Here is an 18,399-nt window from a genome sequence, read left to right on the forward strand (position 1 = left end):
TTACCAACATCAAGTGCATTTCTTGGGTTTGACGTGCTTTCGCCACTATTTACCCAGCCAAAGCTATTTCAGGCACTAACAGATTCCAGCAGAATCCAGCAAAACAGCAGGCAAGCAGCTTGACGTGGGAGCAGCGGCAGCACCTCACGGCACCCCAGGCTGCCGGAGCCTGGAGCACAGGGAGCCAGCCGGCTTGTCACCCTGCATCCCCGGGCACCCAAACAGCCCAAGGGGGCAGCCCTGCCGGCATGCTGCTGCTGCCGCCTGCTGGGTACAGCTGATCCACCCAACTAGGAGTTCATTAGGCAGCCAGCTAATTGAAGGTAACAGTCAGCATCCCCTGCTCATCTCCCTCTTCCTTAAACACGCACGTGGTCAGGATCTGCTCGCTAAATCAAGACAGGTTGAGACCAGCAAGACACCAGCTGAAGCAGATCTGCACACCAGTGACCAGGATGGCTGCAGAACTTCCTCACGCATCACTAACACCATTTTCTCCTACCACAGAAGAGCGGTTTTCCCCTCTCTAAGCAAGCTTGTACCTGTATGTGACCTTTCTGCAGGATGGCAAGGTCTAAAAAAAAAAAAAAACCAACCAAAAAAACCCCACACAACTGGCTGCATCTGCTCAATTCACCACAATGAGAAAAAAAAAACGTAGCAAAGAGTTTCTAAGAAAGCTGCCATTCAAAAACACGTAGAAAAAAACCAGGTTGTTCTGCATAGCGATACGATTTGCAGCTTTCCTATCGGTCTTTGCAGCCACTGTGCCTGAAGAAGACGACAGGTATTTCTGCAAAAATCCCATTCCTCCTCCTCCGCTGGCAGATGAGCTGCCGCTGGGTTCTAGAGTACATTTACTCTGGGAGCGAGGAAGGGGAAATGATGCTGGCTACGGCCTCCAGAAAGGGACCTTCCCAAACAGCAGGCTGAAACCCAACAGGCTCTGCCGCGCGTGAAGCACATGGGACATTTGCTGCCTGGCAGGCCACTGCCAGCCACGAATCCACGAGTCCCGCAGCGAGCACACTGCCAGACAGAACTTCATTAGGGAACTGTTACAGTGAACAATTAAACAATCAATCTAGATTAAAGGCAGTGCTCACACTGGCAGCTCGGGATCGAACATGCAATGAGCTGGTTCTTCCCTGTATCATCCCCAGGAAGGACGGACCCGAAACACTCCAGATGATACGCTGCTCAGCAGCCTCCTGATTTCAAAATGCTGCCTTTTAAGAGTTTCGGTGCACCCAGGACAAATTATACCAGATCAGCTGGAAGCTAATGCTTTCAGACTGAACTGAGCCAGGAAGTTTTAAGCGGCTGGAGACAGTTGCCGTCCCTATTCTGGGCTAAGGAGTGCCTGCACAGCAGCCAAATAGCTGCCGTTGTAACGCAAGCGCATGCATCAAGACCCAAAATGCTCGGAGAGGTCTTGCTTTGTAAGAAACCGGCATCCCGTGCTCAGAGAGGTTTGCTTTGTAAGAAACCAGCATCCCAGACCGCAGGACAGCACAACGTGTGCCACTGCACAAGGAACTGGCAAGGAGAAAACAATTAAAAGCATTAAGGGCAGGTGTCCACACGCTACAAAGAAACAAGGGGGCAATTAAGTGCCAACCTCTAGAAAGGTAGAAACACTTCAGTGTCTGGGTACTATGGTTACTACTCACGCTGTGCCAGCCCTGCCAGTAATTGGCAATTAGCTCAGATTTAGCGTGGCCTGGAAGGTACCAGCATTAGGCATCTCTAGGATAGATGATGATCGAGGCTCTGACTTTGCTCCTAAACCACTGCAAGTGGGCTCCAACCTTGCTCCTACAACCCGCCAGAGAGCTGTTTGGGGGAAAGGAGGAAGCAAAAACAAGCACGTTTTGCTCTCTTGAGACAGCAAGTTCTTTAGAAAATAGAGATTTGTGGATAGGACAGCCTCTTCTAGTCTTAAAACTTCAATGTTACTATGGTTTGAATTTCAGACAACCGTACCACAAAACAAACAGCCTTCCCAGTTGCAGGCAGGCTTAAGAGCAAATGTTAACAAGCTCTCACAGCGAGTGGCAGTGTGTGCTGTGCCAAATCACTGCGAATCTAGCCCTGAAAAGCTGAAGGACGTTTTGCCACTATTCCTGCAAGCAGGTACTACGGCACCCAAGCATCGTTTTCCCTGCAAGATCTTCCTGCACTGCCTAAGAGATATCGTCCCACAGCACCTCACCGTGCCTTAAAACAGCTGTGGCATTGCAGACCGCGAATGGTACCCCTGGAGTCTATTTAGAAGAAGAGCAAGGACTTCACAGAAGACACTTAGACCAGCTGGATCACTGTGTCGAGTCCCATGCCACGTTTGGCACCAGGCGCGGTGCCCACTGTGTACACATTTTATGGTTCAGCATGAGGAAGCCACCACAACAGAAGGCAAGTGCACAAAGCGAGCAGTGTATCACATTTGAAATAAGCTGCCAAGTATATCCCGTGGATGGGTTTCATTACAGCTGACAGTTGAGCCTCCCGTCCTGGGTGGCCATCTTCATCTACAGGAATTCGGTTTCTACCCTTTTGCCCGTCAGAAGGAACAGCTGAGCAGATCCTTAGACCTTCAGCTTTCAGCTGAAACTAGAAACTGCTCTAGTGGTTTTCTAAAAGACTCCTACCATCTTACACAGCGTTACGACAGTAAGATGACTGCCTGCACGGCCACATACCCACACAGAGTGCCAAACGCAGCAAGCACCACTGCAGGGTGGCTATCCTCGGCTTGACAGACAAGAGCAATCCCAACCAGAAGTCTGAGGAGGAACAGTCACTCAACCTGTCTCCTGGAATTTGGGATATGCACTGGCAAGGGAGAGCATTAATTTAACAGACACGCTATAGAAATAGCAGCTACTGGCCTATCCTGTGGTATCAGAGGAGACTGGACAGACGGCAGCTGAGCTGTAGTTGTTCCACAATGAAACATTTTACACTGACAGCACACTGTGTAACGTGGAGATACAGAGGCGAGGAAGGTCAGCCATTCTCTATGACTCAAAATGAGCTTATTTTTACAGGGCACTAGCTTCATGACGTCTTGCTTTGCCCAAGAACCAAGGGCAGCACGAGGCCTATATGTGACTGCCAGAGACTGGCGGGAGCGTGGAGCAAACAGTTTTCAGATAATCTGACTGTAACCACATACCACAGCTTTCTATGAACGTACAGGAAGCTTTCTACAAAATAACTGTTACCACAAACTGCTTCAAGCAATGTTACCTTCCCAAGGTACCTTGGGATGTTACCTTCCCAAGGTAACATCTGTCGGTCTCGGATGGAGACTCCATTCAAGAGGACCACGGATTACTGGGTGCCCATCACACGTATTGAGGAGCCCAAGCTGCTGGGACAGCCAAGACTACCGGAGTTATACGATGGCTAGACCAGTTCCATCGCTAACACATCCACAGCCAGCTGCAAGACAGATGCCAGCAACACCTATGTAATCCAAGGCAGAGCTTCACCAGGCACAGACCACAGGTCCAAGAGAAGAACACTACTTCCGAACAAGTACCCACATAGTCTTTCACTGAAGCATCACGTGCCTGTAGCGCTAAGTTGAGAGCACAGTCCACAGAAGCAGTGATCTAAGTACAGATTATTTAATGGGTTTTTTTTTCCATCCTGTATCTGAGCAGAGATGTTGAGTGAAGCGCTATAAGAAGTGAGCGTCCTTTGGTATAGGCAAGTACAGAATTGCTGGTTTGGATTCTCTTACAAAACACAGGCCATTAGACACTCCCTATTCATACAAGCCCTGTATGCAACAGCGACGACCTTGCTGTAGGGAAGTTCTATGCACATGCTCTTACAACTTATGAGTTACGGCTGTGAAGTACACAAACAAGTCACAGCTGTGCCCTTTAAAGACTTAATGTCTTTTAATAAGACAAAGCCTTCATCAAATAGGAAGTGGCTCAAATCCACTTGAGATGCCAAAATTAAAGAGACAACAGCAGATGCAAAAGCTACGTAACTTTTCCTGGAAATCCTGTCAGCCTGCTAGGAAAGAGCAGAGACAATCTTAAGAGCCTAGGATCCCTTCAGTGCTTCAGAGGCAACGTCATCTGGAAGCTTACCCAAAGACCGCATTGCCTGTACGCAAGAACGTCAGCTGAATGCTTTGCAACAAACACAGCCAGCACGCCTTGATCTAATTGCTGCTTGAGAAACAACAGCTTTTTTTGTGACGTCTCCATCAGAAATAAATGAAATCGCACTCCCTGTTCAGATGACGGGCTCAAAGCACTGCTCGAGCAGGAGAGAAGTGCTGCACCAATACCTAGACAGAGGACACAACACCAGTTAGCTCACAACAGGACCTACCATTAGCTCCTTTGAAGTAAAACTGAGCTGAAAGTCATGCTGTTGGCAGTACTTTTTACAGCATCGTTTCAGCAAGAACCTCACAACCCCTACCTCAGAGGCATTCTGCATTTCACCACAGCATACACCAGAACTCTGGATTGTCTCCTAAAAAGCAACATCAATACGTGTTGTTCCTCAAATGTTTCCAGGTCACCCAAAGAAGGGTACGAAGAGAAGGAAGAGACCAGTTCACAAGCAAAAGTAAGGCAGAGATGACCTCTCTGGATCCAGTGCCACCTCAGAAGCACAGAAAATGCAGAAGAAGGGGGCAGGGTGGATAGGAGGGGACGATCGCAGAGCCAGGAGGCCAAGTCATTCTTTCCTCAAGAGTACTTTTCAGCATAAGCATTAATTGGAGAAAGCGAGCCCCCCTTCCCCAGTCCAAGAAACACTCCAGGATAGCTAATTCCCCCTCAGCCTTTGAATGCCACCTCTGCCCCAGACAAAGGAAAATCACTTAGCTGCACAGCATGAGGCCATGCAGCTATTGCCACCACGGCTCACACAATGCCAAGCTCTCTCGAGCTGTAGTTCTGTCCCAGAGCCCTAGACAGGAATCTTCTATCGCATCTGCCAGCATTACAGGAAGATGATACACAAAAAGCACTCCGTGTAACCAGAAGCAGCTTGAACACAGACATTAAGACTGTCCTGAAAAGGTATTCTGCCCTCTTACTACTAACCCACTGACCTTCTCCAAGAGGAAAAGCCCCCAGATGCCAAGCAAGGTTTCCGAGGGCGAGCTAGGGAGCACAGCACCAAGCCGGAACCCACCCTGGAAAAGAGAAGCAAGCCTGCTTTCCCCAGTGCACCCCCTGCTTCGGCAGCAAGGGAAAGCTTCCCACAGGGAGGCAGCAGATGGCTGCTTCAGCAGAGGAGCAGAAGCAAGACTAGCGTCTCACCAAGGGTCAGGCAAGGCAGTGCTTGCCCGCCCTCAGCAGTCACTGGCCTGCTGCCAGGATCTGCCTCCTGAGCTCAGCATGCCTCCCTCCCCAGGGACAGAAAGGAGGTGAAAGAAGAATCAGGTCACAGACCTCTATTTCTCCACATCGCAGAGAATTTGGCCAGGTATCACGTGTCCGAAGGCTGCACAGGTAGCAGGTGAGCCTTTGCCCATCGGTCCACCATGCGCTACCTGCACAGAGGTACACGTAAGCAGCTCCACACTCCAACCTTCCTCCTATCCCTAACTGGAGCCAGCTCTGACATTGTGGCCGCTGCTCGGGCAACCACCAGCACTCAGATCCCAAGTCAGTTCTCGAGCTCCAGGAGCAGATCCCGACTTCATCCCATACTGCTGAAGAGCACTGGTATCGCACACCCCACGGGGAAGGTGAATCAATGCCATTCTGAAACCCTTGGATCAAAGGCAACACATCACAAAACATAATTGTGCAGGCATGTTTTGAATTGGCTGCATCTGACCTCATGCAGAAAGCCCGGATGCCCAATTACTGGTAAGTGGAACAGACATTTCTGCACTTCAGACATTCGTGACTCACTGGGAGGCTTGGTTTTGCCACAGCTCCCCTGCGCTCCCTCCTCCCTCTCCAATTATTAATGCTTCAAGTTTAAAAGACTTGTTGCATTATGCTAATGGGCCAGTTGGGTACAAGATGTACACTGAGGGACTGAAGCAACAAATCCAGATTTGCTTGTTAAGATGTTAATGCCTTAGAGCTACATGGGAATAGGGAGCTAAATGGGGGGTGAGGGGTGGGAGGGGAAAGGGGGAAATTCCAGTTGCCACAAAGCCAAAGAAGTCTGTCCTCTTTTGACGTGCTCATTCCCATCTTCTACCACGTCATTCGTCTTCAGCAGGCAGGGGCTCATTCATTAGCTCTATGTGAATGACGATCTGTGTATGAATCACACTGTTCACTAATGATTCAGGCAGTTGTAAAAGAGGGTATCGGGCTGCCCGATTACCAAAGGCTATAAACACTTACTAGAGTTTTTGTCTGACACATAACCATTCTGCCAGATCGGGTCATTTTCTGCCACTTGCTAGCATGCACTCTCAGAACAGCACTCCCTAATTGTTGCTATAATTCAAAAGGAACAGGTAGAGCCGGCAGATGAGAAAGCCCAGGAAATATTTTAAGACAATTAAGACACATGGAACCAGCAGGGTGTCAACAACCCTTTGGACATCCTCCCCTGTTCCGGCTGCCTTCTCACCTGGCACAGGGCAGCTTTCTCAGACCACCCACCCTCCATGCCACAGCAACACAAGCTCTCAAGAGACACCGCCTTAGTCCCGAGAGGTCTGATCAGCCCTGCTCACATGAAATCCACATCCAGCTTCCAACCCCAGCGCTACGGAGACCAGCTGCCTGAAGAGACTCAGAGAGTCGAAGCAGGGAAACAGCGGGTAGTACATCCTATGTGACTACCTGCCACACAGCCCTCGGGTATCACTTCTGCCCTGCGCTATTTCTATTTTGGCCTCCCTGCAAATGTCTCCTTCTCCTCACACTACCAGAAGCAAAAGGCAGTATTAATATCATAGCCTTCACCTCTGTAACAGAAACGTGACCTCCTTTAGAAGCTACCCTTAAGACAAGCACAACTTCGAGGAAGCAATTCAGCTTAGGTAAGAACTTAAATCTTAACCTCTTCCCTAAACACTCCATGCTTTAATGACGGATCATAAAGCCAAAGCAGGAAACTCACTGGCAGTAAAGATAAATTCCACGTGCCACCTCGTAGACGCTACTCTTCCACTCCTTGCCCCACTCATCTGTCTCATGTTCCCCACAGAGAAAGAAAACAGCCATTTACCCCAAGGCTTGCCCAGCCCAGAGTCCGGCAGAAGCAAAAGCCTTTTAGGAAAGGTAGGTGCACAGGAGACATCAGCTTGCTGTGGAGAGATCCTCAAGGCTATCCCATGACTGGCACTAGCATGAAATATCAGCACTGCAACCTAATTCACACAGCACAAGTTGGAAATCCAAGTAGTACCTTGCCACAGCACTGCCCTTCACAGATCGACCAGCCCACCCAGGCCCGGTTCAAGGTCCCCATCGCTCTCCATGTCCTAAGGTGAAAGCTTCAGCTCTGCAGAAACAGATCCTGTATCAATGGTTAACTGTTTCCCAGAGCCCAAACCTGAGGCACAGTCACAACGACAAACAGATCTCAATAAAGAGGGTAGGGAAAGAGATCTGCTGCCAGCCTGGGAGCAGGGGAGGGAGCCTCTGAACCGACACATCTCTGGCAGCGTGGCCAGAAACCAGTCACAGCAATGAAGGACTACACCAAATCCTCCTCCTGACGTATGACATCACTTAGAGACAAGATAGTTACACCGGTACTTGCCTAGACATGGTGGCGTTGTTACACTCACGTAAAATAACAGTACACCACTATATATGGTGTAATGTATCTTAAATGCATTTATGGTACAGTAGAGGAATTCACACCGGCACTAAGACTCAACAATTCCAGCACACCCAACTAATCAACAGTTACTCCAGCACAGTTGCAACTTCAGTACAGCACCCGCTACCAGGAGAACAAGCCATCTCCAGTCAAGTGCTGCAGATGCTCCCAGGAGTGACCGAGTATTCGCACTGCCTAATTCAAGAGAGAAATACAGCTCACCAGTGCAGCACAATGTAACCCCGGCATCACCAGCTTCCCAGCACTTTGTTCAAAAGCAATGTGGAACAAGGCAAACCCGTACAGGACATCTACTTGCAACTAACCCCAGTTATTCCCTAAATGCATCCCAGCAGCTAGCACCGCTGCAGCATTCACAGCTGCAGTGTTAACCCACAAGAAGGTGGGCTCTCAGGTCACTTTTGGAAAGGCCCACCCCGCTAACAGTAGGACACGCCAAGGCTGCCTCGGACAACCTGGTGCTTTTGGAGAACAAACAAGTCTCAGCCTTGCCAACCTGTCTGGTCACAAAAGTGGCATCATCCCAGGACACCCCAGAACAAGGTGCGGAGATGCGCAGCCCACCACCCACCTTCACCCAAGCAGCCTCCTGCCCCTGTCCCACCAGGCTGGGAAACAGCAGCAGCATGAGGCTAATTCCAAAGCTGGGCCCTTCCACCGGGATCAGCAAAGCTCCAGATGGACTGCAGGAGAACCCAGCTGCAAATGATGCTTCCTGCAACACAAGCCGGGTAAATCATTTATGCCTAAGCAACAGGTCAGCTTTTCCACCCTCAAGGAGAACTAGTACATGTTTCACTTTGCAGGAACTCCCACGCACCTTCAGGCCTCTGTCCTTCCTGGTGACTTTTTATTTGCCTCACGTTTGTTTTCTCCCACATAGCGGATGGAAGTCTCAACTTCAGAATCCAAACCCTAGAGGAAATTGCATCACTCCGCTTTCTCATGGCTCTGGAGACACCAAGACCTCCCCTTCTCTGCCATTTCTCCATTCCCCTGCCTTGATACATTTCTTCCAGTTAGAACCAGAATCAGTTCAGAGTTAGTTTCTGGGTTTTGCCTGAGCCGAGCTGTTTGCAGGAAGAAAGCCCTCACTTCTAAGACTTTGAGAAGTTTTCCAAACGTGATTCAGATGGGATATCTCAGGCCTAAGCCTGCAAGGAGACTGCTACTTGTTGCTGATACTTGACTTTGCCAAGCATTTACAGCTTAGATTAGCAGAGAAAAAACTGACCGTAGCTCTGCAAACTATTCAGAACTGCAAAGACCAAAGGAACAAAGAGTGATTGTCAGTTTAACACTGACACTGGAAAACTGCATGAAGCAACAGCAGAAAGGCCCCGAGTGAAAGGATAAGGGAAAAAACATAGCAGCTAATGACACTTCTCCTTGAGCCGCTGCAACATCCACATGCAAAGACATTGCTGCAACTTCTGGGGGGCACAGTCTTTCACCAAGACTCCATTTTGCAAAAACTAACTGCGGACTGAAAGCAGAATCCCTTTGTAGGGGAGAAGCAGAGACGAAAATCTGAGCACTCCAAGCTACCAGAGATGAATGACAAGGCTAGACTTCTCACGAGGGCTTAACTTGCTTATCACCAGCCTTTTACCCTCATCATCTTCTGGCTAGAAAGGTTAATTGCCTGTAGCACAAAACTCAAGCCCCATTTGCTCTCACTCCTAATAGACTGGAGGTACCAGCTGCTCCCCCACCCTCCCCTTCTCACCAAATCAGAACGATCAGCTCATTAACTTTGTACAGCATCAGACAGTTTGCAACCCAACTTTGGAAGAGCTAGGAGTAGATAACAGACATTCCCGGTTTAGGAAGCAAGATACAGACAAAAGCTCCTTCTGCTCTCTGCCAGCAGAGATAGGGTTTCGGGGTGGGTTTGGAGGTTTTAAAAGTTATTTTTCATTGCTCTGATTCGCCAGATTCCTGCTACCCAGAGATCAGCAAGAATGGCAGCTTTCCTAAGCCGGGCTGGAAAAATAACACAGGACATTCTCGCTAGGATGTTACCTTAAAGTTTGAGAAGCAGTCTTACCCTCGCTGGCCTCTAGCTGATCAGCTGCTGGTAAAGCTGAAGCTCTAATCTTCTCCCTTGGTTTTCTGACCAAATACTGCCACTTACCTCATCTATCCCAGACACGATAAAAGCATTTCCTTGCTCTCACGCTTACTTAACATTTTGATAACATTCTGCAGATTTCATTGAGATTTTCCCAAAATAGCTGGGTAACAGGAGAGGTGCCCCAACTGCCACGTGTGAATTGAATGTCTAGCTCCAGTTTCCTCCATTTCCCGTCCCTTTGATCCACGGCAGGAACAACCAGCACATGAAACTGGGACACTGCTGCTGGGTCACTATTAGGAGTACATGAGTAAGGGAAGGTGGAGACGCTGAGGAGTCCCTGGCCCTCCACATCACCCTATTTGAAGGCTTTGCCCCCTAACCCACCCCAGAACAGGTCTTCCTACTTCTCAGGAAGAGGAAGAGACTCTCCCAAAGGCCAGAAAAGCCTGTTTCACTGCCTCACACCTCTTGTGACGGAGAGGATAACGCTTCTGGTGGCAAAAGCCGCAGCATCTCTTCCCCTTACTGGGCCCAGACAGAGTAGGATAATTTTAGCTAGAACTCCCTGGAAGCACGACGCGCATTTACACGTAACCAGCATAACCTTGCTTACAGCAAGGATTGCTAGCATCAGCAGCCTTCGTCAGGTGGCGGTTTAGCAGCTAGCACACATATTAAATTAAGGAACAGCAGTATCACGACATCTAGGAGATATGCTAGATCCAGAGGGCTCAGCTAAACCTCCTACATGCATTTTCTTGCACTGGCAGCACCTCTACCACAAAGCAGAGATGTGCCAGGGGTTACAGTTGGGGAAGAGGGAAGATACCTGGGCTGTGGCCCCAAGAGCCTGTTACCCCTAAGAGCCACCTGCTCCAAGCCACCCCTTTGGCCTCACCTCTCCCAGGAACTCTCCAATACCAGCTTTAATCTTGTTCTCTGCAACGTTCACCTATTCCAGACAACAGGAGAGCTGCTGCTAAAGGTAGACATGCTTATGCTACCGCATTTTGCATCAGGGAGAGCCAAAACGCTAACTGTACATTTCCAAAGCGCAGCCTAGCCTCCCTCAGCGCTGTTACAGGGACTGATAGCCATTTTCACAAACTGCAGCGGATGCCTGTAGCTCCCCAGGCCCTTTCAGCTGCACAGCAGAAATCGTTTACACGCTCCCATGCTTGCTGAGACCTCCCCACGAGTACAACACATGTTGTCAGCACTGTGCAAAGGCACAGCTGAATGATCTGCTTTGGCAGTCAAAGTCCACTCTGTTGCGGGGAAGGAAAAGCCTGGCTCCATACCCCCTTTTCTCACACCCCCATCCCTTGCACAGCTACATCGTAAATCAGGTAAAAAAAAAAACTAGGGAGACCTGTGGCTTGGGTTCTCCTCCTCTTTCCCCTCCTGCCTGGGTTAGTTTTCAGCTGAGTGATTCCCCTGGCCTACTCTACACACAAGATCAAACGCTAGCACTACGGAAAGAACAAGACCGTGTCTCAGCTTACGCGAGCTGTCCAAAGGCAACCTACCTTTTGGGGGGCCACAGGACGATGCCAGCGGTGCCCCAGTTAGACTAACACCAGTTCAGATGAGCCTATGGAAACTGAAGCCACAGGGATGGCTAAGGAGCTACCCTTCATTTTTATTTTATTGCGTGGTATACTGAGACGCACACTTTTTCTGCTATTTTACGGCTCCAGTACCTGTAGTTCTTACAATTACTCAAGCCCGACTGGCTTCCTAGCCCATGCAACAAGCCACTGCTGAGTTACCCACAGAAAACAGGCACCACGCCACCTTTGGCGCGGGGCAGCCTGTAAGAACATCCAGCAACTTTACTTCTGGTGGGAAAAAATAAATCAAAGTGTAAGGATGATATAAGCGGGATTAGAGACTTTAAATTTAACGCTATCCCAAACTTTGGAAGAGCTTGCTTTCGGGGAAATTGAGCTAAGCACTTCCACTGGGAGGTGAAGGGGTGAGAGAGATCAAGTAAGCGTCAGTAAGAAAAGTAATCAAGTAACCGCTGCCTGGGCCCCTGCCTCCCTGCCCTTACCCTTCTGCCTTCCCAGAGCCCGCCGCTCCCCTGGGAGGAGCCCGAGCCTGCGCTGGGGACAGAGGAGCCGTCTACTCCGGCTGGAATCCGCCGTTCCCCGGTGCCAGCTGGCAGGGGGGGGGCGGCCAGGGGGGCACGGCGAGGCCGGACGCGGCGTGGAGCTGGTCAGCAGCGGGGCCAAGGCTGGGACGGACACCTGTGACACCCCCGCGGGGGCGGCCGGAGGGAACTCATCGGCTTAGAGGGGGAGCGTGTGTGGGGGGAAAACGGCCGATGAGCGGCCGGGACCGCGGTGGCAGCGCTGGCCTTTTCCCCTGCGGGAAACACGGTCACGCTTCCCCTCTCCCACCGAGCCTTCCCCGCCGGGGAGGCCCCCCCCCGGCCTCCAGGCCCCAGCCCCTGCGCGGCCACGGGGACCCGGCCGCTTCACCACGCGGCGAGACAAAAGGGCACCGGGGCCCGGGAAGGGGAGGCCGGCGTCTCGCCTTCCCCGCGCCCCCCGCGGCCGGCCGGCAGCCCCCCTGCCTCCGGTTCCCGCTCCGGTCCCCGCTCCGGCCAGGACACCCCCACCCCACCCCCCCAGCCCCGCTCCCGGGGGCGGCCGCTGCCCCGAGGCGCCGGCGCAGGCCCCCGCCGCTCACCCTCGGGCCGCCTCCAGGCTCTTGATGAGCTTCTTGATCTTCCAGATCTCCACGTTGCGGTCGGCAGCGCTGGGATCGTCCGCCATCTTCTCCCTCCTCCTCCTCCTCCTCCTGCTGCGGCGGCGGCTGCGGCCTGCGGCGGGCCGGCGGCATACAGACAGCGGTTAGACCCCGGCCCGGGCGCGGCCCCGCCGCCCGCCCCCCCCGCCGCGCCCGCCCTCACCTCAGGCCCGCTCCCCCCCGGCGGCGCGCGGCTGGCGGCGGCGCTGACGTCGGACACCGGCTGCTCGCGCTCCCCCTCTCCGCGCTGCATGTGTTGCAATCGGCTCACATGGGGGCCCGTGACATCACTTCCGGGGGACCGGGGCGGGGCGGAGGGAGCCGCCGGCCGGGAGCGGGGCGCCTCGCCATAGGCCGCCCGCCCGCCCGCGCCCGCCCCCCGCCCGCGCCGCCATTGGCTGGCGGCTCCGCGCGGGGCACTGTGGGGCGCGTAGTCCGGCGGCCGCCCCGGGCCGGGCCGCGGCGCTTGTGCGGGGCGGGGCGGGGCGCAAGAGCGGCTCTCGCGAGAGCGGGGACGGCCGCGCTTAAAGGGACCGCGCCCGGCGGGAGCGGCCTGGCCCGCGGCAGGGTCCCCGCGGCGGCGCTCCGGACCCCGGCCCACCCTCATACCGACCGATCGCTGCCGGGCCGGGGCCTGCACCGGCGCCCCGCTAGAGGCCTGTGCCACTCCCCGGGCCTGCCCAGCCGATGTCACCCCGCGGCCTGCACCACCGCCAGGCGGCCCCGCAGCTGTCGGCGTCGCCCTCCTGGACGCCCGTGTTACACCCCGTGCCACCCTCGGTGCCCCCAGCCCCTGTCAGCCCGCCTGGACGGGGAGCGGAGTGTGTCCCCCCTCCCTGGGCCAACCACCCCCCCCCGCCCCAGCAGCACCCAGCATTTTGGGGAGTTTGGGGCATGTGGTTTTGGGGGGGCTGTGGCCAGCCCTGCACGGACTGGGGGCTTCTCTCCCTCCCGCCGTGCCCAGCCAAAGCCCACAGCCTGCACTTTGGGAACACCTGGTCCCTCCTGGCCCACCCTCACCAACATTTGGAGGAAGGCAAGGCTCAGGGGAAGGAGATGGAGGGACGTGGGAAATATTTTATGGAGCCGCGGGGTCACCTCGCGTTTCTCTTTTTCCCTGGAAATGTCACCTTTCTGCTGCCCTTAGTGGTGCCGGGGGCGGGAGCCACATGCGGTGCCCACAGAGGTCTCGGCCGAGCTCAGCTGCGGGCTCGGGGTGCTGCTGGGAAGGCACCGGTGAAATGGTGGATGTCCAGAGCAGGGCAGCGAGACCAGCCAGGGATTTGGCTGAGAGTGTGGAAATGGCACCCAGGGAGCCCCGGGGTGGCGGTGGTGGCGGCTGGTGGGGGGGACGGTGATCTCGCAGCCCCGTTCTGGAAGGGGAAGATAAGCACGGGGCTGGCTGGCATCCCCGGGCGGGGGGTGAGGGCCTCCCTGCCCCACGGTACAGCCACAGCCCTGCTTGGCCCAGGGCATCCTGCAGAAACTCCCCTACAGGTCCCCAACGAGTTGGGGGCTTATGCCAGCACCCTCCCCACCCCCCCCCGGGGGAGCAGGGTGTCCTGTGTGCCCCCACAGCGCCCGCGGGCTGGGGCATCTCTTATTAATGCTTTATTAATGCTACTCATCCTGGCAGTCCCCGGCTCTTGGAGAGGTCTCGGTGACGAACCGACCAGCCCACCCCCGTGTCACCGCGCTGGCCAGGACAGCGGGGCCGTGGGGAGCCAACCCACACCCCCAAGAACCACATCTAAATGTATCCGCAGCCTCGGTGCCTGGCTTTGCGAACCCACAACCCACCTTTTTTGCCCCAAAGACGCCGGGCAGTGGGTTTGGGAGTGCCAGGGCCCTGCCGGTTCTGCCTCGCGGACAGCCCCAAATGGGGCCGGCTGGAAGCGCAGTGATGAAATGGCGCCGGAGCCATTTACTTGCTGCTTTTATGAAGCGGTAGCAGACAGGCTGCTTTCCTGCTGCCCCCCCAGAGCTGATGCTCTCCCGGTGGTGCTGAGCAGGCACCGACAGCTGGATGCTGGGGGAGAGTCATGGCCGTGGTGTCCCTCCAGCCCCAGTCTGCCTCCCCGGGACATCCCAGCTCTGCGTCTGCCATCGCTCTGGTCACCACCCCTGCCCTGCCTGGCCTCTGTGCTGCGCCATGCCGTGCCGTGGGGGGGCGGCGAGCGCTGCCATAGCCCGAGCCCGCTGCAGCCTCCTCTCTCCCCCACGCTACCCCGTGGCTCCCTGGACCAATGTGGGCCCCTGGCAGAGCGGCACCGAAGCCCTGCCGGGAGCTAGGGACAGCATGGTCCCCTGTCAGGACAGGGACCAGTCTGGGACTCAGCCTGGAGCTGGGTTTTTCTATCAACAGGGTCACGCTGGGGATTTCTGAACCACCTGCTTGGGTTTAAAGTCCTGTTTCTCTTCTGGGGCTGAGCAACTATCGATTTCAGCCCTTACAGGTATTTTTTTCCACATGCATCTGGTCCCACACAGCCCTTTATAATCCTCCTTGGAACAGGAGGATTATGCCTGGCTTTAGGAGATGATCTGCTGAGATGGAAGTTTATGTGCCTGATATGACAAGGGAGGTGTACGCAGACGAGCGGGTGGACAACAGCTTACCCCGTGCTTCCCTGGCATTCCGGCTCTTCCAACTCCACCCAGGGACTCGGCTCCAAAAAAGCGCCTGCTGAGCATCCCAGTTACCACCTCCCAGCCCCACGCACCTGCTTTGCCGTGGCACACTCTGCGTCCTGACGCCACGGAGGCTGCCGTGGGGTGCCTCCGCGGCCCAGCAGCACCCGTCCCCAACAGCCGGCACTCCAGCACACCGTGGGAGCCAGGTGGGAGCCGGCAGCAGCCACGGGGGCAGAGCTACTGAATTAGGAAAAACTTTTCCAATAAACCGCTGTGCTATTTAGAGGGGCGTTTTACAAAGAAGCTGTGCCTTCTGGCAGTCGCTGTCTGGTGGAGAAGGGGAAGAGACTCCATCTCGCTTTCCTCCTGCGATCCTCGAGGAAGCCAAGCATCCCCTGCCCGGACAGGGGACACGGCAGGTCCCTGTCCTCATCAGGCATGGCCTCCAGAGATGGCACGCTGCGGCTGTCCTGAGCCGGGGGAAAATGCTTTTAGGAAAGGAAAAGAAGGCAAAGGGGAGATAGCGCGCACTGGATTGAAATCTCAGCCTTCCCTCCTCTCCTGGTTTGAGCGACACAGGACTAATTCCTCTTCTAATGCTTGGGAAAACTGCACTGCTAGAAGACTCTAGTGTCGGAATTTGTGAAAATATTTACTTTCTAGCCAGCTCCGGGGTGCAGGTTTCAAGGTCTCGGTGTTTCCGAGCTCCCCAGGTGCGGGGACGAGGAGCAGCGAGACCCGGGCACTTGACCCAAGCTGCCAACAGGGTTATTTCATACCAGGAACGGCACATTTGGTAGAAATTGGAAAGTTTGCTGAGGAGCGAGCTCGCTCTCTCTCTCTCCCTCTCTCCCCCTTGCTGGCTGCCATCCTGAGCACTCCTCGCCCCGGTGCCGGAGCCCTGAGCCCTTCCCTTCCTCCCGCAGCCGCAGCGCTCGCAGCGTCCCACCTTGGCTGTCCCTGCGGGGAGTGCACGGCTCCTGCTGGTGGGATGGGCTGGGCATAGTCCTTGTCTATTTTATATTGGTACGGGGACCAGTACTGGTTCTGTGGTGTTATTGATGGGAATTATCTAGCCTTATCCTATCAAATCTGTTTATATTTCAACCCTGGTCTTTCCTTGTTTTTCCCCAATTCCCCCTTTGCAGGTGGGGAGGGGTCATCAATCAATAACTGTCTAAACGACAATAAATTGCTGTGGGTTTCTCAAGCCACAGCACCTCCCCTGTTACGGTCAGGCAGGAGCCGTGAGGCTGGAATCCGCTCTCCCCGTCCCGTTTGCGTTACCGAACGCCGTTATTCCAAGGCAGCCAGGCCTGCAGAGCCCGAGGAGGCTGTGCCTTGCTCTGACCCGCTCCCCCCGCAGAGGACACGCGAGGGGACGCTCGCAGGTGGAAACACGCAGCACGAACATCGCTGGGTCACCTTTTTCCCCCCAAAGAACACGTGCCAAACTTTTCTTAATTACCGTCATACACAGACCAGGGATTTATCCCGGAGCTGCAGCGCTGCTGGGGCTAACGGCTTCCCGAGATGAGTATCGGCCTACGTGGAAAATGGCAGTGGGCAACGGACCCCAAACACCCTTTCTCCAGTGCTGACATCCCTTCCCAGCGGCCGGACGGCACCAGTTACTCCTCAGGACAGGAGTCGCTCCTTCTCACGAGAGGGAACAGCCCAGTTATTGCATCTCCTGCCTTCCCAGCGCTTTTTCCGCAGCAAGAACCTGTTCTCAGCACAACACACATCACCCGATTTCACCTTTCCCTCCCCAGTTCAATAATTTAGCCTATCAAGGAGGAGCTAAGAACAGCGCATTAAAAAATAAAAGAAACACCTACGAAAGATGCATTTAAACTGTGACAGGGAAAATAATTCATCGAAGAAGTAAAGGCCAACCCTGATCAATGATTCAGGACCCCCGAGGCCGCGAGATGATGATCCATTGCCTTCGCCCCGACGGCGCTACAAGCCCAGCAGGGCGGGAAGAGCGTGCGAGTGGCGGCAGTTCTGTCCCGGGCTGCCCCCGGCTCCGCTGCGGGAACATCTGGCTGCGCTTTCAGGTGGGAAAAGCTGCCACGGAGGATGGTTTTTAACCTGTTTCGCTTAAGGATGTTTCCTTTCAGTACCTGAAAGACCCAACTCGCTTTGCTGTAGAATTCCTCTTTTTCAGACCGTCGTTTTACACAGGGGATGACTTTTGACAGCGAGGGAAATTCAGGACAGAAGTCGCCCGCGATCGAGTTTTGTAAAGCAGGTTATCGTCAGGAGACGCGCAGCCAAGTGCCCCCTGCCATTACCAAACCCGCCTATGGGACAGGAGCAGGGCCACGCCGCGACAGAACAGAGGCCGTAGTTTCACACACGAGACCCGCACGGTTGTGTACCTCCATGGCACAAACAGCCCCCGGGGAGCAGCAGTTGCTGGGAACGCGCACATCCCCAGCCACGCGTCCCTCAAAGCTTGCAGGGAACCGCGCTGCTTGCGCGATCTGAGCGTGCCTCTGCCTGCCTGCCGTGAATCAGAGCCCTGCCGCTTAAAACAACCCAACAAAACAGGGCCCGGACCCACGCACGATGAATGTGCAACCACTCGGAGACTTGTGGAAGACCTACGCTCACAGAAAAGCCCCCCAAGGCTGCCTGCACCATACTCTGTGAGCCTCCCCCATCAACAGCCCCAGCAGGTCGGACCCCTAGACCCCACCGCCTCCCCCCGTGGAAGCCAAGCACTGAATTTTGGGTTGGAACTCCTCAGTCCTCCTGAAGCCAGGCAGCTCAACGCCCTGAATTGCTGTGAAGATCCACCCCCCCACCCCGGCCCTGCAGACCTGCGCCCCCCACCATGGCACACCAAGCGCACTGCAGGCTGGGCACCAAAGGCATTGCCCCTCATCTCCTCCTGCGGCTGCACCAGAACTGCATTAGGGAAGCCATTAATAAAGAACACGCTCTTAGCTTTGAGGAAAGGAGAGTATGCTTCAAGCTCCATCTCCCTTTACAGTCAGGTCATTCGCCACTCTCTTTAAAGAGGGTCTTTTCTCCCCCTCCGTCCACTTCATCCCGCCAGCCTCATTCACTCTAAAGCAGAATCTGCTTCCAGTCTGTCTCGGCTAAGATTG

At 54.5% G+C, this 18,399-nt stretch overlaps 1 protein-coding gene across 2 annotated transcripts in view; it reads right to left on the reverse strand.

Annotated features, from left to right (window-relative positions):
• Positions 1–13,910, reverse strand: part of ETF1 (eukaryotic translation termination factor 1) — a 29,674-nt gene extending 15,764 nt beyond the window's left edge. The window contains exons 1-2 of one of the 2 annotated variants that reach the window (XM_054217369.1): positions 13,774–13,910; positions 12,584–12,716 (exon numbers count right to left, since the gene is read on the reverse strand). In XM_054217369.1, the coding sequence (XP_054073344.1) occupies positions 12,584–12,669 (86 nt within the window). In that variant the 5' untranslated portion in view covers positions 12,670–12,716; positions 13,774–13,910. Of the gene's footprint in view, positions 1–12,583; positions 12,717–12,806; positions 12,908–13,773 lie in introns of those variants that run through there. The other variant, XM_054217368.1, reaches the window with a different exon arrangement.
• Positions 13,911–18,399: the final 4,489 nt, after the last annotated feature.

This window comes from Rissa tridactyla, chromosome 11, assembly GCF_028500815.1.
Source record: "Rissa tridactyla isolate bRisTri1 chromosome 11, bRisTri1.patW.cur.20221130, whole genome shotgun sequence".
Classification (NCBI taxonomy): domain Eukaryota; kingdom Metazoa; phylum Chordata; class Aves; order Charadriiformes; family Laridae; genus Rissa; species Rissa tridactyla.